At 40.2% G+C, this 21,472-nt stretch overlaps 3 protein-coding genes across 4 annotated transcripts; all 3 read left to right on the plus strand.

Moving 5' to 3' along the window:
- Positions 1-1,053: 1,053 nt before the first annotated feature.
- On the plus strand, positions 1,054-4,410 carry LOC148322990 (uncharacterized). The gene is made up of 5 exons (XM_088317227.1): positions 1,054-1,195; positions 1,700-1,794; positions 1,922-2,081; positions 2,158-2,281; positions 3,364-4,410. The coding sequence occupies exons 2-5, from the start codon at positions 1,702-1,704 to the stop codon at positions 4,151-4,153; spliced, it is 1,167 nt and encodes a 388-aa protein (XP_088173353.1). The 5' UTR covers positions 1,054-1,195; positions 1,700-1,701; the 3' UTR covers positions 4,154-4,410.
- A 1,183-nt stretch (positions 4,411-5,593) lies between these two features.
- rras (RAS related) lies at positions 5,594-13,594 on the plus strand. Its single transcript, XM_088317490.1, has 6 exons — positions 5,594-6,219; positions 8,078-8,165; positions 9,483-9,585; positions 10,943-11,051; positions 11,322-11,440; positions 11,556-13,594. Exons 1-6 carry the CDS (start codon positions 6,133-6,135, stop codon positions 11,641-11,643), a joined length of 594 nt encoding a protein of 197 aa, XP_088173616.1. The 5' UTR covers positions 5,594-6,132; the 3' UTR covers positions 11,644-13,594.
- Positions 13,595-15,802: 2,208 nt separating this feature from the next.
- Positions 15,803-21,368, plus strand: prrg2 (proline rich Gla (G-carboxyglutamic acid) 2). Of its 2 annotated transcripts, none has more exons than XM_088317206.1 (7): positions 15,803-15,994; positions 16,075-16,178; positions 17,089-17,261; positions 17,513-17,546; positions 17,719-17,851; positions 19,025-19,150; positions 21,011-21,368. In XM_088317206.1, exons 2-7 carry the CDS (start codon positions 16,097-16,099, stop codon positions 21,051-21,053), a joined length of 591 nt encoding a protein of 196 aa, XP_088173332.1. In that variant the 5' UTR covers positions 15,803-15,994; positions 16,075-16,096; the 3' UTR covers positions 21,054-21,368. The 2 variants fall into 2 exon arrangements, with proteins under 2 accessions (XP_088173332.1, XP_088173331.1); XM_088317205.1 differs by having other exon boundaries at positions 15,804-16,002.
- Positions 21,369-21,472: the final 104 nt, after the last annotated feature.

Genomic DNA, 21,472 nt, shown 5'->3' on the forward strand with positions numbered 1-21,472 from the left:
AGCCATTTTTGGACATCTGTATTTGTCACGTTCATTTAATGAAAATGACATCACAGTTGCTCAGGGCTGAGCTAACGACCAATTATGGCTCAGCTTCAGAAAAGAGGTGAGCTGTGATTAATTAGTCATAAGCTCTCCCCTGAGCAACTGTGATGTAATTTTTAGTCGACAGAAGTGCCAAAATGGCTGACCCCTGAGATTGCTAAAAACTGGTTGGTTTTGCTGCTTAACTCATATCCCACAAAGACAATATTAATCAGAATGCCATGTTTAAACTCGTCATTTTGAGGGGTTGATATCCCCCTTTAGGTCCATGCATGTGAAAAAAAACAAAAGTTCATCAACAAGTATGGCGTTAACATTGTGAGCCTGTTTGTTCCACTTCCGTATTCCTACACTGCTTTGCGAACTAGTTTATAGCACTGTAACATCTAACGGTAATAGAGTGTCCCTTCTCATTTTTTTTTAAATTGTGATGCATCAAGTAGTTCATTGCACAGCATTGTTGAATTGCTTAATGTTTAGTCTCTGTATTAGATTTCATTGGACTGATTGTGATTATTTCTCAGGTTGTGTCTGGTTCATGTACGTTTACTACCTTCAACATCTCTTCTCCAGTTCTATTTCTAATCCGCAATTTTGATGAGCTCATGTGATATTACGTTCTTCACTTGTGTTTTAGCAACAAATACGACAGATAATGTGACATCATGCAACGAGCATGCAGCAGTTGCACAATACATTTCAATGCAACGAGCTATGTGTGCAACTACTGTGGTCATCTGATTCGGATTGAATTGGCCGAGTGGTGAAAAATGCTGCAGGCCGCCCTTATTTGCATATAGATGTCGGAGTGGTGGTGATGAGGCAGCATTGACGGTCTGCCACGCTCCGCCCCCTTTACACTCGGCAGGCATCCCTGGATTGGGTGTGGGGGGTAGGGAGGGGGGGGGGGGTTCACTCTTGTGCGTCTGCGCGTGTGGATGTCCAACGCGAAGCCGATTGGCTGAAAATGACATCACCGCTCAAGGTTTATTGTTGGTAAGAGGATGAGCTCATCGTTTAGAATCAGTTTCTGGGAGTAGGGAGAGAAAACAGGACGTCGCTGGCGTGGACTGAAAGAATCTGCAGAACTGCAACTGACACCAACTGCAACCGACGAAAAAACGCAGTATTAGAAGAAAGAACAATCACAGTGAGTAATTGCATTATTCATTTCCTATTTGAACTAATTTTATTGCAAGTTTTCCTCTGCGTAGAATGTTTTTTATTTTTTTTATTTTATCCTATTAAAAATCCCAATGCAACCCCTTTAGGAAAATGTAATAGCCTTTTTTTGCAGCATGAATGTTTTTCAGGTGCTGCTGTTTGTGTATAACTTCCAAATAAAAAATGAAAATAACTACCCACTAAATTATTAAAAATCAACACAGGAATAGTGAGAGAAGCCAGTATGCTTTCAGATATCTTATTTTTAATTAATGCTTAAATAGAATTTTTTTTTATTCTGAAATGTATTGTTGGATATTAGAAAAAATCTGAATATATATCTATATATCTCTCTCTCTCTCTCTCTCTCTCTCTCTCTCTCTCTCTATATATATATATATATATATATATATAAATAAATATATATATATATATATAAATAAATATAAATCAAATCAAATCAATGAATATGTTGTTCATTGTGCTGTAGATATGGTTTGGTCCATGGAAGGAGAGACGGAGCGTCCTCCTCTGTCCATCATCCTGCCAAAGCTCTTCCTGGGAGCAGAGAGCGATGTGACGCAGGTAAAAAGCAGGAGTCACAATTATGCAGCATGCAAGACGTTTGAACTTAGTTCATTTAAAAGACATGTGCCTCTCACATCGAGAAAAATATAAGCATTATAGGTTGTTTGTGCAACTGTGTGGACAGGACCGATTGGCCTCTCTGGGGATCTCCTACGTGCTGAGTGTGAGTCGCTGCAGCCCCCGACCTTCCTTCCTGCCCTGCTCCAGATATCTCCGCATCCCCATCGATGACTCTCTGTGGGATGACCTGCTGCCCTGGATCCCTCAGGCTCTAAGCTTTATCGGTCAGGACTTGCCACTTGGACAATATGTGATGTTATTCGGACGCAAATAAGTCCCTTTCATCCATAATTTATGCAGACGCAGCGATGTCTTCCGGTGCCTCTGTGCTGGTTCACTGTGCAGCTGGAATCTCTCGCTCACCGGCCCTGGCTGTTGCCTACATCATGTATAGCTCGGGAATGGATCTGGATCACGCCTACAGGTTGAGCTGCATACATTTGACACATACTGTTTCTATCATATAAACCACAATGCTTTTGTGCGATTGTGGGTCTGTTTTTGTTACTATCCTGTAACACTTATGAAGCATAAAATTAGTTCAAGATTTTATTTAAATTCTATCAGTTAATGGTAAACAATCCTAACATTCATTAAATTGGCACAAGCTGTTGATGAGGATGTGTGCTCCGAAGTACCTACATGGAATATTCAATAGTGTATACGCATTTAATACTTTTTTTTCCTTTTTCTTTTCTTTAACAGCTTCAACTAAACAAAGCAACTAGTTTCGGTATTATCAAGGGTGTTATTTTAAAGTGTTTTGTATATATGCTAGTTTGTTTTTATGCAGTTGCATGGGTTAGCCAGTTGTCAACTTTTTAATCGCAGTGATTGCATTATGTGCAATTGATTCATTCAGTCCAATCCGTATCTCACGATTTAAAAAAAAGTTTCTTTTCAACTGAAGATGCTCAAAATGCATTAATTTAATGTTTTTGATGGTGTTCTTTACACCAAAAGTCTTCATTTGTTTTGTTCAATGTTTTTCAATTTAGGTGCACTAGTTATTACTGTTATTTTTAACTTTTAAAATGCAAGGCAACTAAAATAATTTTTTTTAAAAATCGTTCGAATATGTTCTATTAACACTCTCAAGGTAGTGACCATTTTGCTGAAAAAAAGCAAAAAAAGTTGTCCGAGTAACAACCAATCAGAGCTCAACTTGCGAACGTCACATTACCAAACCCAGAAAGTAGGTGAGCCGTGATTGGTTGTTTTCTGAGCGCTGAGCAACTATGATGTCATTTTCAGTTGGCAGAAAGTGGCAAAATGGCTGCCCCCTGAGATGGATTTAAAAAAAAAAAAAAAAAAAACGGGCGCATTTTGTTGCTTAATTCATATTCTACAAGAAATCAGAATTCTGTGCATTTTTTGTCAAGAAAATATTTGACTTGAATTCCCATTTATGAAGTAATCCTTACCAAACTTGTCCTTTACTGAATGAAACAATGTAGCTCTATGTTTGACTGTCTTCACCCACACCTTGTCTGTTTTGCTTGGCAGGTTTGTGAAAGAGCGCCGACCCACCATTTCCCCCAATTTCAACTTCCTGGGTCAGTTGCAGCACTTCCAGGGCACCCTGCGTCAGAAAGCCTCCGGTGACGACTTCCCCAACCAGCAGCTGGACAACGGCCTGCCATCCATTGATAAAAGTAACACTCCCACGATTCCCAACATGAATTATCAGGCCAACGTCACCAGTGGCAGAGCAGCAGAAGAGATGCAAACACACAGAGAAAATTTCTACCAGCGGAGGAATTCAAATGCAGACACAAATGGCAACCAGCAGACTTCCTTGTCTGGGAAACTTTGGACTCATAATAATAATCAGCAGGAAAACCAGACACCCTTTAGGGTACCCCATCCAAGTCCTTGTGTATCAATTAAACCAGCACCAAAGGCCACACAACAACTACCAGCAGTATCTGCTTCTCTCTCAGAGAGACGCAAAAGCCTCAGCCTCTCTTTGACCCCCCTGGGGATGTGCCCTCCATCGACCACATGCAACAGCATGCAAGCGAAGAGCATTGATTCGTCCAGAGGTGTCCACAAGAGGGAGACGGCAGAAGAATCGGAAGCAAAGATGTTGAGTAGGCATGCAGGGGAGGCGCACAAGGAGAAGAGTCCTTCACAGGAAAAACACAACAACTCCGAAGTGAAGGAGCAGGGCCTGCTTTCGCCGCTCAGCTGCACACTCAACAAACTGCTGGACTGGGGGGAGAGAGTGCTGCTTGGAGGGGTTTTTGCCCATCCGGTCAAGATGGGACAACCTGCTTTGCCATACAGGTGCTGAGTGAAATCATATTGCGTGTGTGTGTGTGCGTGTGTGTGCGTGAGTTTGTGCATGTTTCTCCATAGGAATGAATGACACAAGCGATCTACAGGTACTTGTTTATTTATTGCTGGAATGAGAGAATGATTCTCCACTTATCTGCTTCTTTTGGCCCTGTCATCTTGGTGTTTGTGAGATGGCAATATTTTTAATTCATTGTCGCTTTGGCCTGAATTGTACAGTATTTACTGATGATTAAAGATTGAATTTCAACCACATTTTTTCGAAAGAGCCTCATTTTACAGAAATTGTGTGTGTTTTCATTCACAACTATGGATAATTTAGAAGTCTGACAGATTGGAAGTAAAAAAAAAAAAGAAGAAAATTCACTGATTTTGGCGGGGGAGGGGGGGCATTTGGATATATTATATAAACAAAGTTACAGAACAATTTTAATGGTAAGGTTTAATCCAGAAGCATGCTAATTGCAAATATGATCATGAAGGTTTTATCTAATTTGCATGTCAAATACTTTCAAACTGTTCGAATGCTTGTGTGGCTGCACCAGCCTTTAAGTGAGGACCAAAGGCAAAATAGTTTAGACAAATGGGAGGTCTAAACCTGACACGGTCATAATAAATACTGCTTACGTGAGTCGATCTCTGATCAAGGAATAGCAAAGTAAAGTCTGACATCACACATAACACGCCATGCCCTACACTGCCTCAGGCCTTGCTGTTACAAATCAAAAAATAGAAACATTTTCAGGAAAACAGTCTGGGAATTATTGCAGTTGATAAAACATATACAGATGATGTGGGGGTAATAGAAACCTGTCAATAAATCATACCTTAAAAAACCAAAAAAAAAAAAACAGCAACATCTAATCCATCAACTCATAGCAAATCTCAACGAATCTTCAGTAATAAACCCGAATTGATAGGAGAGCTGAAAGCTAACATGTTTATACACTCACCAACCACACTAATCTAACAAAGGTTACAGCGTTTGGATTAGGTCATTATTACATTCAACTGAACTGAATTTTTCAAGTTATGATAAACAGGTCCTCAGCCAAATATGCCTCAAAGAATTTCAAGATGCTATGCGCTACATTGTATCTGATTGATTTTAATTTATTTCTCGATCAAATAGAAAAGCGGCAACAATTGTTTAATTGACAGCCTCATAATAATAGGTACTCTATTTTCAAAAATAATTTTATGGTATCCTTTTTCTTAGCTAGCTCAGTGTATAACATGGACTCATAAAATGGAGTTAATGAATATGTTAATGTTTGCAATGTTCTCAATCCAAAAAATTAAGAAATAAAGCGTGTAATCGCACTCGCAGGGACATCAACAGTTGATTTTGCTTTACGCGAGCACGCGCTGCATTTACCTCTTGCGCGTGCCTGTATATGTGACGTCACGGTTACTCCCAATGACCATATAAGGTATCTGACACACTAAAGTGGAATTTGTTCGATGACAAATTTGAATTGGCGAAAGGAGACGGTGTCCAAGGCTGGTCTCTGTTCGCGAGAAGACTTGTACGAGTAGGCTAATTTGAATCAATAGCGCCGCGTCGCGCTGCATGAGCTTGACTTTCTCTAGAAGGAAAAGAGGAAGCAGTTCCGCCCTCGCAAGCCGCGCTGAGGCCGAGTTTGATCGCAGAGGGAAAGCAAAGAGGCAACGCGACGACACAACTGGCTCCAAAGAAAGAAACTTCACTGAAACAGCGCTGCGGTCTTTTATTTGTCCTATTGGACAAACATCGGGATTTCTCCCTCGTTTTCTGGTGTTGTTGCTGTATTTAAAAACTCGTAAAAATGAGTTTCACGTTACCAAAGTGCAGTTTGAAGTTCTGATACAACCGATCGCGTTGGTCTGTGGTGTTCGGATTTTATTTGGACTTTGATCTTGCTTTTTGAACTTTGGTGGGAGCAGGCTGACAGGATTTTTTTTTGTCCGGTCAAGAAAAAAAAAGAAAAGACGGCAATGAGCGGAGACGAGGAAAGATTCAAACTGGTGGTGGTGGGAGGTGGAGGAGTGGGCAAGAGCGCCCTAACCATCCAGTTCATTCAGGTAGGATCTTTTACCACAACCCCCTTTAGACTAACAGCATGCATGGCTCTGTATCTAAGTTTATACCCGTTGCTGTCTAATTAAAGCATCGTGTGGAAGTGGGGTGGCATTTATGGTGGATGGGGGTGGGGAATAATTGGTCATGGGGGTGTCCTTTGCTCCCCGCACGGCTACATTACGCCGCCGACTCTGTGTGATCTATATCTTTGCTGCCGTAACACCTCAAATTTCCCCATTGTGGGACTAATAAAGGACATCTTTATCTTAAAGAACATTTCTCTAAATTGAATTTTCCATTGATTTTGTGTATGGCACGATACAGTGCAGTACTCTCCCTTGTTACAATGTAAGTATAGTGCAAAAAAGAGGTGTAGTTAAAAAAGGAGTGATGTAATTGTGATGCATTCATTTTCATATCAATGAGGTTCCACCTTTATGCAGTTTGTCCAATCCACCTTTATTTATCCAAATCTTTAAAAGCAACTAGAATCAATCACAGTACTGCACAATGCATGAAATAAATAATTCGAAATTAATTAGATTAACATAAAACAAAAATTTGAACATAGAAATTAAAAGAAGCATGTCAGTCATAAAAGGAGGAATAAACAGGAATAAAACATGAATGCACAAATAAATTAGTCAACATCTCCCAAGGTGTCAAATGTCAATGAGAAAAGTGATAAGAACTTCCGTGTTTCCTGATTAAGGAGTCAAGGGGAAGTAACTCATGGGAGATAGAAAGGGGGACCTAAAACAGAGGTCTGTGAGACCCCTCATGTTAGGAGAGCTGAGATGGAAATTGTCCCCCAGGCTGACACAGTAGGTCCTGTCTGCTAAGCACTACCTTTACCCATCAAATGCTTGGTCTAGAAAAAAAAAGTGAAATTGTTGGAAATATAGCGGCACGGTGGACGACAGGTTAGCACGGTGGCCTCACAGTGCAGAGGTTGTGGGTTAAATTCTGGCTCCGACCTTCCTGTGTGGAGTTTGGATGCTCTCCCCGTGCCTGTGTGGGTTTTCTCCGGGTTTTCCTGTTACCTCTCACATTCCAAAAACATGCATGGCCGATAGATTGGACACTCTAAATTGCCCATAGGTATGAGTGTGAGCGCGGATGGTTGTTTGTCTATGTGTGCCCTGCGATTGGCTGGCAACCCGTTCAGGGTGTCCCCCGCCTACTGCCCGAAGACCGCTGGGATAGGCTCCAGCACCCCTGCAACCCTAGTGAAGAGAAGCCGTACACATAATGGATGGATGGATGTTGGAAATGCAAAGCTTCTCTTTCGTTACACAAAAAACTATGTACTATATTAAAAATGACTAGTCATTAGGTTACATCTTACAAATAAAACTGTATTAAGAATGTTAATTCCTATAATAAAGAGAGCATTTAAAGATGATCCATCTTACAGTAGAGGCATGTTTGATCAGGATATGATTCCACAATGATTCTTGTAGCCATATTGCAGAAAAAATAAACAATTTCCAAATCACAAATTGTTTAAAAAATAAATGCTAATACATATACCAAAACATCAAACTTTATTAGAATAACATGAATCGCCGCAGATATGATATACGCACAAGTAAGCCATTTTGGTGTCTGCTCATGAGATTTTTTTTAATATACACATTTGGAATATATATACCGTTGATTTATTTATTTTCTTTCAGTGTTTTATGAACACAACTTTTCTGTGTTTTCAGTTGGTACGGTGGCTTAGTTTTGAATCTGCGTCACCTCAGTGTGGCGTCTTTGTGTGTATTCCCAACATGTATGTCACATTTTGGTTATTTCATGTAGGTGTAAAATATGTTTGGATGTGCATCAGTTAACAATGATTGTGTCTCCCAGTCCTACTTCGTGTCAGACTACGACCCGACCATTGAAGACTCCTACACGAAGATCTGCACTGTAGATGGAAAGGAGACTCGTCTGGACAGTAAGATTAAGCCACACTGGACATGATTTGTGGTATCCCTGTTAGTCACGGCTCAGAAGGATGTATGATGTGTGGAAAAAAAATGGTTTGTTTAAAAGCAGAGGGTGTGTTGTAATGTGATGCGATATGACAAAGGCAGTGTGTTTGCTCTGTGGCTGTTCCCTTGTTAGGACTTGCACTTGGCGGCTGAGTTACTGCACTTGTGTTCAAGTCTTTGGTGCACAGAAATGACTGCATACATGGTGTAATCCCTGGATAAAATTCAGAGTCTAAGTGCTGATGTGAAGGGTGGGACCAACTTATGACGCAGAAATACACTGACTAGTCAGTGGCTGTCAGCCCTACTTCCCTAACTCCAGTTTCCTCTCGTGTATTGGAGTTACATTTGTGCTTATATTCAAGCTTGAATATTGAATTTTAGTGTACATGCTCAGGTTGGAGCGGCATGGAGTGGACCTCGCAGTTTAGAGGTCGTGGGTTCGAATCGGGGCTGGAGCCCTCCTGAATAGAGTTTTCATTCAGAGTTCATGTGGCTTTTGATTCAAGACTCTAAATTGTCCTTAGGCGCAAATATGAAATATTTTTTTATTATCCTGGCAGTCCAGTCCAGGGTGAAGTCGGTTAGAATAGGGTGTGGTTATCTTCGACCATGCGTTTCTGATTGGTCAGGTTTTAAACGTGATAAATAGCTTTCAGGGCGGCACGGTTAGACAACTGGTTAGCATGATGGCCTCACAGTGCAGAGCTCATGGGTTTAATTCCGGCTCCGGCCTTCCTGTGTGGAGTTTGCATGTTCTCCCCGTGCGTGTGTGGGTTTCTTCCGGGTACTCTGGTTTCCTCCCACATTCCAAAATCATGCATGGCTGGTTGATTGGACACTCTAAATTGCCGCCTAGCTATGATTGTGAGCGCGGATGGTTGTTCGTCTTTGTGTGCCCTGCGATTGGCTGGCAACCAGTTCAGGGTGTACCTCACCTACTGTCCGAAGACAACTGGGATTGGCTCCAGCACTCCTCGCGACCCTTGTGAGGAGAAGCGGTACAGAAAATGGATGGATGGATAGTTTCCATTTGGCTGCAGCTGGTCCTATGTATTTGTGGCGTGGATTATTTGGTATTGTGGTTTTGTTGGACATTTTGAATTTGCAAAAGGGGGAAAGATTATGAAGTAAATTTTAGTCGCTTGCCTTTGCTAATGTCTTCAAATTGTTCATTCAATTCTGCCTAGTGTGTTGTTGATGCGGGAAGAACACTTGTCGGCAAACCACACTGTTAATGTTGCCATTCATGTTTAATAATCCATTTCTGTTTTTGTAAGTCTTGGATACCGCAGGTCAGGAGGAGTTTGGGGCAATGAGGGAGCAGTACATGCGCTCAGGAGAAGGCTTCTTGTTGGTGTTTGCACTCAACGACAGGGGGAGGTAAGTGTTTATTTGTGAATTTCACCCTGAGAATTGTTACGTTTTACATGTTTACAGTTACTATCGGTACCACATTGTCTTCATGTTTGAAATATTGGTCCCAAGATCCAAAGAGGAAGCCCGAACAGAAGCACTTGTTTTGATAGTTTGAAAAAGGCGAAGTAATTTCTATACTTGAACTGTCATGATCTTATTTCTTCTTTCGTGGTCACAATTCAGCAAGGATTTCCAGATGGAACATGCTTTTCAACTCCCACGCCTTAGAGGATTTAATTTCCTTAAAACTGTGTTACTTTGTGTCCAGCAAATTTGGCAGTTAGTGGTCAAGCGCACAGTTTGGAGAAACATTTATTTTTTTCATGTTTAGCTTTATACAGAAAGGGCTGCTTTATTTTGGGTTGATGTTGGCTGATGTCGTCTTTGGGGTCAAACAGCATGCAACAAACAGCACATCTGCATGTGAAAAAGAAATTGTGGATCCGAGACTATTTTGGGCAATGTAACAGTGTTGGAATGAAGCCCCGAACTGATGCTGTCAGCGGCCTGTTTGGCCACTATGGGCAGTATTGTCTTCCAGTTCAGAGCCTCTATATATCCTATCCAGTATTATTTTCCATTGCACTAACTATTCTCTTATTTATCGAATTTATATATCTATCTGAATTATTGTTGTATTGCACTGGAGAGGGGAGCTCTCTAATCTCGTTGCACACTTGAGTACAATGACAATAAAGGGATTTCTGATTCTGATTCTCTCAGCTTCACAGCTAGGAAGAATATTTATTTTGTTTCCATTTTTAAAGCTTAGTCGAAGTCGAAAGGGCATCTTAAGGCCTGAATGTGTAGATGGCGGTGACCTGAGTAGCAGGTAGCTTGCTTGGTCAATCATGTGTTCAGATGATCTTATGCAGAGTCTCTTCCTTCTTTGTCTGCATAAACATTGCTTGAACGCTATGCTAACAGAGCACTAGCTGATAACGACTCATCCATGTTGAGAATTTATCTAGTCAGAAAGGGGAAGAGTGAGAGACTGCTTCGTTAGTTCCCGCTGAGTCCAGAACTTTGTACACATGGTCAGTCCAATTTAGTAGCGATTTAGACAATTGGTGTTTTTTGTTCCTGGGGGCAATCCGATAACTACTAATATAAATATATCCAGTTATTAAAATGATAAAATTAATTGATTTTCAAAATGAAATTAAGTGGCATATGTTTTTACCGTTATTGATCAAATTCTATAAAAAGGACCCTTATATCCTGATATATTTTTTCTATATTATAATTCTGATATATTTAAAATAATATGTATTAATCTACTTGTTTTGTCCTTATGTTAAACATATTTATGTCTCATCAGCTACCACGAGGTCCAGAAGTTTCACACCCAAATCCTTCGAGTGAAGGATCGGGATGACTTCCCCATGCTGCTGGTCGGGAACAAGGCAGATCTGGAGCAGCAAAGAGTGGTAAGCAACACCCTTGTGCATCTTTCAAGTGCTGTTAATGTTTCCCCTGGGTGTGGGCCATGTGGCAAGCATCTGCTTTTTTAGGAGGCAGAAAATCAGTGTTGGGTAATTGTTGTGATCTCCAGGGTTAAACTGATGTCATCTACTAAACAGGCAATGTGTTAAGTACCATTTCGTTTGCAAAATAGTGGCTATGTGGTGGTTTGACCTCGACGTTTTGTGTCATTTCAGAGGTGTTTATTCACACTGTATATCTTTGTTTTGTCTTAGATCTCCAGGGAGGATGCTCAGGCATTTGCCAGAGAAAATAGGATCTACTACATGGAGGCTTCAGCTAAAAACCGCTACAATGTGGATGAAGCCTTCTTGGAGCTAGTGCGAATTGTCAGGTATTTTTTTCTTGACATCTTGACGTCTTTCTTCGCATCCATCGGCTAAACTGTTGATATTTTTCATTAACCAAAGGTAAACAGACTGATAAAATTCCTCATTCTTCTCTCACAGAAGGTTTCAGGAAATGGAGTGTCCCCCACCTCCAGCTCATCACGCTGGGAAACAGAAGAGCGGTGGCTGTCCCTGCGTCCTCCTCTAAGCACAGTTACTATGGACACCAAAGCCTCTCCAGCTTGTCCAAAAAGAAGTGTGAGCGTTTGTGTGAGACAGTGGGTTAGAGTGAGTGAGAGACAGGATTAAGGTGCGTCATTTTCCCGTTGAATCGTTTCATTTGCACTTTTACCAAAAAGCAACTTGTAAATCTGTAGTGTATTTCAGTCTAAAGGTGGAGCTTTTAAATAGCAGCAGAAATACCGGTAGTTCTGTTGGCGACATAAGATAATAATGACGGGACTGTATACAGTTACAGTCCATAAATAGAGACACCCTCACATTATGGTGGGCTATAAATATGTTGCTGCTGTTGTGGAATTTGGGTACTGATGTCAGCCAAGACATCACCACAATCGGTACTCTAACTCCAGGCTTAATGGTGAGTTAGTATGCAGTAAACTAAGTCAGTCCACATACAGTAATAAAAATGTCAAGTGTGGCACACCCAAACACGAGACATCATTGAGCGGTCATGTTCCAAACCGCCCTGAAGGGGGCAGCAGAGAATAGCAGAAGCAAAGCATTGGAACAGAAACGTGAGCAAACGTCACAGCCGCAGCAGAATCTGTTCATAGTTTTGCCATTTTATTTCCCCCCCATTTGGGGCGCCAATAATTTCAGCCAGTGTGACTGCCTCAAATACTTAAAAACAGAGCTAGCGACCATTTCAAAATTAATTCTTGACAGTATTTGAAAAATAAAAAGGGTAGATGCAGGAGCAAACTGAACCACGCAGTCGTAAAACGGCAAAACGGCAAAACTCATTTTCTGCTTTTAATGCATTTCAACATTTGAATGATGGGAAACCAACTATTAGATTGGTAACATTTTCTGAATTTATTTTGGTGACGTGTCGTGGAGATTGTATTTGTGACATTTTTCAAGCCTTCACTGAATTCCATAAATAATTGTATATGGTTTACATGAACATCTTGACCAAACAAGTAGACATCATTGTTTATTCGTGCTCATGCTTTATATTATGGACATAAAGTTTAGCATCTATCACACGCTCTCCTGTCTCATGGTGCAATGGAGGTACAATGTTGTGTTATCGTTCACAACCGAGATAAATGCCAAACTGGGCTACTGTATCTTTTCTGTACTGGCTGCTATCACACTCGTGCTTTTGATATGAAGCCTCGCTAATACTGACCTCGCAATCCCTGTCCACATTACCGCGTCACTGACTGATGCTCGACATCCTCTTTGTTTCCTATTAGCAGCACTGGCTGACTCCAGCCATTTTATTTTTCAAACAGAAATTCTCCGCAAGTAAGCTGAGTTGTCACCAAGTCAAGGGTGTAATTCAGAATAGTAAGGAAAACGTATTTTGATTTGATGATCATGGAGTGTGTATTATTTTGACACTGTCATTCGTTGTATCTGCTTAACAACCAGGTCCAAAAAGATGCATCATCCCCAGCATTTTTTAAGTCTTTGCAATACACTATGTTCCATACCTTGTAGTATTGTGCCACAATGATTTTGAGTCAGAGCAATTAACCATTTTCCCAGACAGTATCACACATTGAAATGACTTTTATTTGGATGGAACATACATTCAGGTGCAAAACAGCCACACACAAGCCCTGGAGTTGTGAAAACTGTTTTGTCTAGTGTGGGTTTTGGATTTTTATTGAAATACAGAAAAGGTTTTTAGTGTACAATCAAAATATATGATGAACTGTGCAAAAGGAGAGCCAGTGAGAGGCGTTAATACTAAAAAAAAAAAAAAAAAAAATATTTTGCTACATTTCATCTACATTTCATTTATAATGCTTTGGGCAGTGTAAATCCATGTAATATTTTTTTAAAGAATTATTTGCATTTATATATATACACACATATATGTATTACAAACTGCAATTAAAATGTTTTATTTTGACTTAAAAGAAAAATAACTTTTTTTGTACCTCATTAAAATATTCACCAAATCATTGTGTTGTGTTGCATTGATAACTCACTCATTGAGAAATTTAAGTACTACTACATTTAAATACAGTAGTGTAAAAAGAAACTACGTATAAGCAAGCAAAACTGCAGGGGGGCGCGTGTGAACCAGGGGAACATGCTTTTTTTCCACGAACTGTTTTCTTCTTGGGGCGGCACGGTGGCCGACTGGTTAGCACGATGGCCTCACAGAGAGAGGCCGCATCGGTCGTGGGTTCTGGCCATCCTGTGTGGAGTTTGCATGTTCTCCCCGTGCCTGCGTGGGTTTCCTCCGGGTACTCCAGTTTCCTCCCACATTCCAAAATCATGCATGGCAGGTTGATTAGACACTCTAAATTGCCCCTAGGTGTGAGTGTGAGCGCGGATGGTTGTTCGTCTCTGTGTGCCCTGCAATTGGCTGGAAACCCGTTCAGGGTGTCCCCCGCCTACTGCCCGAAGATAGCTGGGATAGGCTCCAGCGCCCCCCGCGACCCTAGTGGCGAGAAGTGGTGTAGATAATGGATGGATGGATGTTTTCTTCTTGCTAGGGGGGGGTCATAACAGAAAATAATTGAGAAACACTCTTAACTCAAGCGGGTTTGAAGTATTAGATTTACGGTACACGGTGGAATGTAAACAAGGTAGCATTTTAAAAACAATGCAACTGATTCAGAGAAACAAGATATTCCCCATTCATTAGCCGGTATGCGAAAGAGTAAATAAGTAGATTGTTACATCCAATGTGTGAACAGGAGCATATGACGACTTGATCGCATATATAACGGGGATGTTTTCCAGTCAATGGAATGTTATTGATTTCACTTGGTCTTTTGATAAGTGACATGTGCGGTTTCACACCTGTTCCGTGTATAAGGTACCCTGAAACAACTTGTGTTATTTGTTAACAGAGGCGCCGAAAAGGATTACCTAGTAGAAGGATTCTCGGGGCCCATGATCAACAGGGGCCCAGAAGGGCCCCTAATATAATCCTGACCAAATAATGACACTCTGTAATAAATTTACATCCATCCATCCATCATCTGTACCGCTTCTCCTCACTAGGGTCGCGGGGGTGCTGGAGCCTATCCCAGCTTTCTTCGGGTAGTAGGCGGGGTACACCCTGAACTGGTTGCTAGCCAATCGCAGGGCACACATAGAGAAAAAACCATCCGCGCTCACACTCGCACACACCACTGGGCAATTTAGAGTGTTCAATCAATCGGCCATGCATGTTTTTGGAATGTGGGAGGAAACCGGAGTGCCCTTGTAGTCTGGTAGCAAAAAAACGGAGAGCCAAGAAGCTTTGGCGGGGGAAAGAAACTAAGGGTTGACAATATGTCATCCAGTTCTTTCTTTGGTGAATTGGGTTAGTAGTTCATATCATGGAAAGTTCTGGAGCAACAGCTTGTTAATTCTTGTTCTATGAGTGATACAAAAAAATCATAAAAGGCAATTCACCATTTTGATTTTGGTGGTGTTTGCAGAAATATATTTTTCTCCAGAGATTATAATTGCATTTCATTTGAATAAAGTTGTGTTATTTAAATGTTATTTATTCATTTAAGTTTGGAATTTTCTAGTCATTTATCTTGAGGATTTCACATTCAATTATTAAAAGAAAGAGGTGTTTTTGGGATACATGGTCTCAGTCTAGCAGCAAATAATTGAATCTACATGAATTTCATTAGCTTTTTAGTGCTTACGCTACCAAGTGATTGTCATATTGTTTTCACAAATATGGGAATAGTCTAAAATATCAGTAAAATGCATAAAATTGTCTTCAGTAAGATTTCTTTTCATCTGGCCCGAAATACTTGTTTGATGCTACATTAATAAAATTAAATTTAGGCATTAGAAAGTTGCTCGATGAAGTCGCATGCATTTTGCCAGATCGTCATAGTGGAATTTCATTGACAGTTGAGCAGGGGCGTGGTTTCAGCAAATTCACTGACACACCCACAACATTTGAGAGTGGAGAGAAAGGCATGAATTCTTCACAATTTTGAAGACAATTTTTTTTAAACCCATTTATTTTTAAATCATACAAATTCAAAGCAATCTTCTCTGTGGTGTGTCAAAGACATTTATGTTTACAGGAACTTTCTGCACAAAATGAAAAAAAGCAATTCCCACAGTGGTCCCGTGCTTTGTGCCTGCTTGTGTAGTAAATAGGCAGTGAGACATACAAGTTTGAAGAGGTCCCTCCCTCCGACCGGTATGTTGTCCAACAGGTTTTGGGATGTGAGCTCGCTTTGGGAAGACAACACTTTGTGTGTGACACTTATGACTCTTGAGGTTTCAAACTTAAGCTCCCAAGTACGACACTTGGCTGTGACATTCCCATGTTTTTCTGAGGAGTGAAGTAACACGCTGCCGGGACATCTTTGGAGGAGACCTGCAGCCAGGTGAGCAGGTGAGCATGACTGGGTGGTGGAATTATGTCAGACATGTTGGATTGAGTTTCATAGAGACGTTTCCTTGTCAGGTTCCATGTCGTTTTCGTTTCAATGGCAGCCTCAGTTTTGTGGATTCCTGTGCTGGTCTTCCTGCAGCTGGCTTACTGCTCTCTCACCTACCGACACACATCTGGTAAACCACACCTCTTCTCACTTATTATTCGCGTAAGGGTATAAAAAGGACTAGAAGAGAAGGATTGTTTTCTATGCCGCATGACAGAGTAGACTGTGTAGCACATATGTGAGATCTGGCCAGTCGACCTCAGCCTCGCCGTTTGTTCTCACCATCATGCGTATTAATAGGAAATATAAATAAATAAATAAAGTAGTAATCTGAAGGGTAGAATTGTTCAATGAGAGGAGTTTATTTAATTTTTTTTTATTTTTCTATATATTTCTATATATATATTTCGATATAACCGTTTTCATACAACTATTGCAGCTTTATAAATTACTATTTTTGTTGTAATTTCCTTACAGTACTTTGAAAATCTATTCGTATAACATCCGTGAACCTTTCCACATTTTCCACCTTACAACGACAAGCTTATGTGATCGGCCGACACAAAGTAACAGACGGTTGTTAAGTGTACGGACAGATAAATACTTTTCAGAATTGTCATTAAATAAAAATCTGAAAAATGTGGTGTGCAATCAGAGTGCATGGGGCAGAAATGAAATGTACACCACACTTTTCAGATTTTGTATTCGCTTCAAATTTTGAAAAAAAAAAACAAAAACATGTTGTACTACTTTTATTTTGTGCCGGTCTCGCACATGAAATCTCAACAAAATACATTCAAGTTTTGATTGTAAGGTTGTCAAATGTGAAAAAGTTGAAAGAGTAGGACTACTTTCCCCAATAGTATTGAATTTCTTTGGGGGTTTTATACTATGACCCCAATAAAAATGGATGGATGGATTGCAACCAGACAATACTAACAGACTAACAATGAGTTTTTGTGCATATAGTCTTATGATATGATATGATATAGGGAAACTTTTGGACTAGAATTTCTCCCTACCCTGTCCGTGTCTTCCAGGGAGTTCACTGTTAGTGGATGAACAGTCAGCCAATGCCTTCCTGTCTCGCACCTTGCTTTATAACAGCTGGGACTTGGAACTAGTGGTGCCGGACAACCTTGAAAGGGAATGTCGCGAGGAGATATGCACTTATGAAGAGGCCAGGGAAGTTTTTGAGGATGACACTCAGACGGTAACACTACCTATCCTGTACCCTTTCTTGAGCTGGTAACAAAAAAACGGGGCGGTTCAAGGGTATCTGCAGTTGGCAAAAGTTGTTACTTTTTGTACTTTAGGAGAAGTACAGAAAGTTTTAAGTACTGTAATGAAGTATTTGTACTTTAAGTTACTTATGTGTACATAATCCATCATGGTACATAATTAGGTTCATCTACATGTCACCTATTGGCCTTTAATTCCCTTTTCTTTTATTTCCATGTTTAGGAAATATTTTGGAAGGAATACGTTGAAAGCCACGGTAAACTTTTAAATGACTTGTGTTACTTATTCTAAATGACATTTCTGTGAATATTTGTATTTTCATTTTACTGTACAAAAAATGTACATTTCAATTCCAATCAAATATACTTAAGATATGCACGCTGAAGAGTAGCAGCGGCAGTTGTCATGTTGCTGTCATGTGTTTGAAGCATACGCACCCAGAGTGGACGTGTCAGGCCTGGTGGCAGGGATCCTGGCATTACTAGTGTGTGCTGTGATTGCCACTGTGCTGGGTTTCTACTTCTACAAGGCCAAGAACAAGGGGGGAAGGAGACCTGTGCAGTAAGTTCACAGCATGCGCACCATTGTGTTGCTTCGGGAACAAAATGAATGAACCAATTTGAAACTGATGGCAGGAGCAACAAACACAGCTCAAAACTGCTCAAATTGCTTTTTCCTCATCATCCAACGTTTGTGTGACACTTGTTGCTAGGCAGAAATCCCCCAAGCCCAATGTAAAATTATCATATATCACTCACTTGTACTGTGTTGTCGCCATGGCAACTTGGGATAGAGGGTTCCGCTGCCCCGCACAGCAGAAAAAAAAAAGACAGGGAGAGATAATGAGAACAAAAAGAGACGTATTATGAAACTTACTCCCAAAACTAAACGATAAGGATTATCGGAAAAGAGGAGCTGACTTTTCGATGTTCATTTCAGATTTTGACTATTATTATTCTGTGTTAAATATAATGGCAAATAGGTTTGTCACTTGTGTAGCACTTTTCTACCTTTGGTACTCAAAAGCATGTCACACTGTTATCACATTTACCGTCTGATGTTCGAAGCAGCAGGAGCAACTCAGTATCTTGCACAAGGACATTTCGAACTAGTCACAATGAACAGGGATCAAACATCCAACCACTGACTTGAGAGACGACCATTCTATTTAGTTATTTCTATTTAATTAGCACTTTTCAAAACAACTTACAAAGTAAATCGTTGTCAATGCATATATTAACATTTAAATTCAAGTAAATTTCGTTGCCTTTTTACTTTACTTTCCCTTGTTACCGGAAACCTGAAAGAATTTTACGTGTTGACTATTTCAGATGAGAATAATGTTCTTGAGTGAAAAATTTAACAACGCACCAATGACAATTCACAATTCATTGATTATCTTGTTAATAGATGGTTAACCAGGAAATACAAATAGGGAAAGAATAAATTATTAAAAAAAAAATAATAATCTGAATAACACACAACAGTTCCCTCTTCAATAACAGGAGTAAGTACTTGTCATTATTCTCGTTGTCTTGTGAAAAAAAAATCTGATTTAAAAAAAATTCAAAAGTTAGTTGTGGCTTGAAATGTAGCAATTATATGAGATGTTATAAGAGTGAAGAAACACTGAAGAATTTACATTGGCCAAATCATACTATTTTTCAAAACTGACCTGTTAAATCATTCAATGAACAATATCTGCATGATTCCCTGTGTCTTGTCTCCTTTGAGAATGGTACAAGATGGTCGTCCAGCTCCTGAGATGGTGCCCCTGGCAACCGCCCCGGGTCTACCCAGTTACAACGAGGCTTTAAACCGCAGTGGGATGCACGATGCCCCGCCGCCACCTTATTCAGGGTAAGTCAATGCTTCCTCCACAATAACTGCTAAATAGCCAATGCAGTTTACATATGCACACTTCAATTGGTCAAAAGCCAGAAAAACCTTTTATCGATTCAACAAACAAGATTTGCAAATGAAAACAACCGGGCCAGAATGGTGGGCGTGGTACAAATAAGTACTGTACTCTAATACCAATTTTCCTCTAACCGATGCAAAATTAAATATGCAGTTTTGCTTACCTAGAAAATCACATCATCACAATCTTTTACACTCAACCACATACTGCATCATTAAAGCAATTGAGAGTACTAACACAACACAAGAGGTGCCGCGGTTGGTCCAAAAATGTTTTTCTCTAGACTGCAAAAGTAGGTGAAGCGGGGTTGCCATAGCAATGCCAGAGATGCCTTTCTCCTTATTACAAGCCAGAGTACCACTAAAATTATTTGAAAGCTGTTATTCTAAGGTACAATCACTCCATATTTCTGCTGTAACAGATACGGTCTTGTTTATCTTCCAAATTTGGACCGATGCAATTGATTGAAGGCCCGATCTAGGGGAGTCGATGGTTGCTCTGGTGAAAAAAAAAGATCTGTCTAGCTCCTTATTCTTTTGAGACGTTTCACAGCATGGAATTAATAGATTCTTTTTGCCATTCAACAAGTATTCCCCCTCCACCCACACAGTGCAGCCTTATTTTGAAAACCCTGTTGTCAGCTTGAGAAAAAAAAGCCTTTTATCCACACCAGTGTTTTCACTTTAGTTTTGTAGCCATATCTACAGTACTTGTAGCTACACCTGTACAACATCAATCAATGACATCTTCGACCTGTATTCACTTGGCAGACAGTCAAACTGCATCCTCGGCCAACATCTGGCTGGAGCAGAACAGACAGCCTGCTGACCAAATCACTATTTTATGGTGCCAGAGTCATCCTGCAACATCAACATCAATTCAGGATAATGGCGAGGCATGTTGTTAAGTCAGCTGTATGGACATTAAGAATAAGTGTTCACGGTCAATGTTAGAGGACAGAAAATATGTCATCCATGTGGACATCTGCAGCCAGGCACGCTCACCTCTACTTTCCAGGAGCATGGGACGATAGTCAGAATTCAGTCACATGCTTTTGCATTGTGGGTACAGTCATTGTGTTGCTACCTTCGGAAAGAAAAGTCTTCATAATGTACTCCGAATAATGTGACTGTTTTCGAGTAGCAAATAGACGCACACTCTCTCACACGCACTTAGGCCTACATCGCTTTCCAAATTAGAATGCAAATGGTTTTCTCAGATTTTTATAAATAGTCTTTAAAACTCACGGATAGAATAAGTGCGAAGAGTCTATCAAATATCCTATGTTAAAATGTAACTTGACTTTTAAGATGTTTTTGATTGTAATAGCCTTTGATCTCAACAAATCCAACCTCATCATGCAAATTCAACAAATGACTATTTTCAATTCTTTATAATTTACAAAATTGTACTGCTGTATATCATAGTTTGGAACAGTGCATTTTAACAAAATCAGTTTTTTTTTTTTTTTAAATACTGTTATTGGCGAAATTGTTGAAAACACTCAAATTATAATGATTTATATGAATATTGTTGAGCTCACACGTTTCTTTCTGAAAAAAATGAGCAAAACACTTATTTTCAATGGGAATCGATTTGAGTTAAGTAACACAAATCAACCAAACTATATATATATATATATATATATATATATATACAAAGACGAATGGTCATGAATAGAATTTATTTTACGTACTTATTAACTTAACTTCCGCTTCAGATGGTTACCCCGTAATATGGACCGTGCAGGCATTAAATTCCAGTGCTGTGACCAAGATTTGCTTCTTCTTTGACCACAGGGGGGCGCCATCTGAGCCTGCAGACCCAAGAGACAACGAGTGAGCTCTGAGCCAGCCAGTCATCCAGTCAGCCAGCCAGCCAGAGCTGCTTCAAAGTGGTTGTTGCTGGCGCTTGATGATGGTTTGAGTCAAGTTTAAATATTGCATGTTGTATAACGTATTTATGGGCGGAGCAGAGAGCCAAACTCAGAACGGACACTTTTGACAGGATGACGTACATAGTACAGATGTGATGCTCTTAATTGGGTGCAGGTGAGGGTGGGGTTGTTGTTTTTGTTTTTTTCTCCCATGGCCGCTCTGTACGTCCAGTTTGTGTGTAAGATGTGGTTTAGTCACAATAAATCAATTAAGATGCTCATATTCGAGAAGGATGTACATTGAAGCCAACTTGTCTGGCTAGTACAGACAAGTACACGCGCGTGCACGTGTCGGCGGGAAGATGTCAACGCGCCATTCTTTTAC

The sequence above is a fragment of the Idiotropiscis lumnitzeri genome, chromosome 15 (assembly GCF_059441095.1).
Source record: "Idiotropiscis lumnitzeri isolate Australia: NSW breed Sydney's pygmy pipehorse chromosome 15, RoL_Ilum_1.0, whole genome shotgun sequence".
Lineage (NCBI taxonomy): Eukaryota > Metazoa > Chordata > Actinopteri > Syngnathiformes > Syngnathidae > Idiotropiscis > Idiotropiscis lumnitzeri.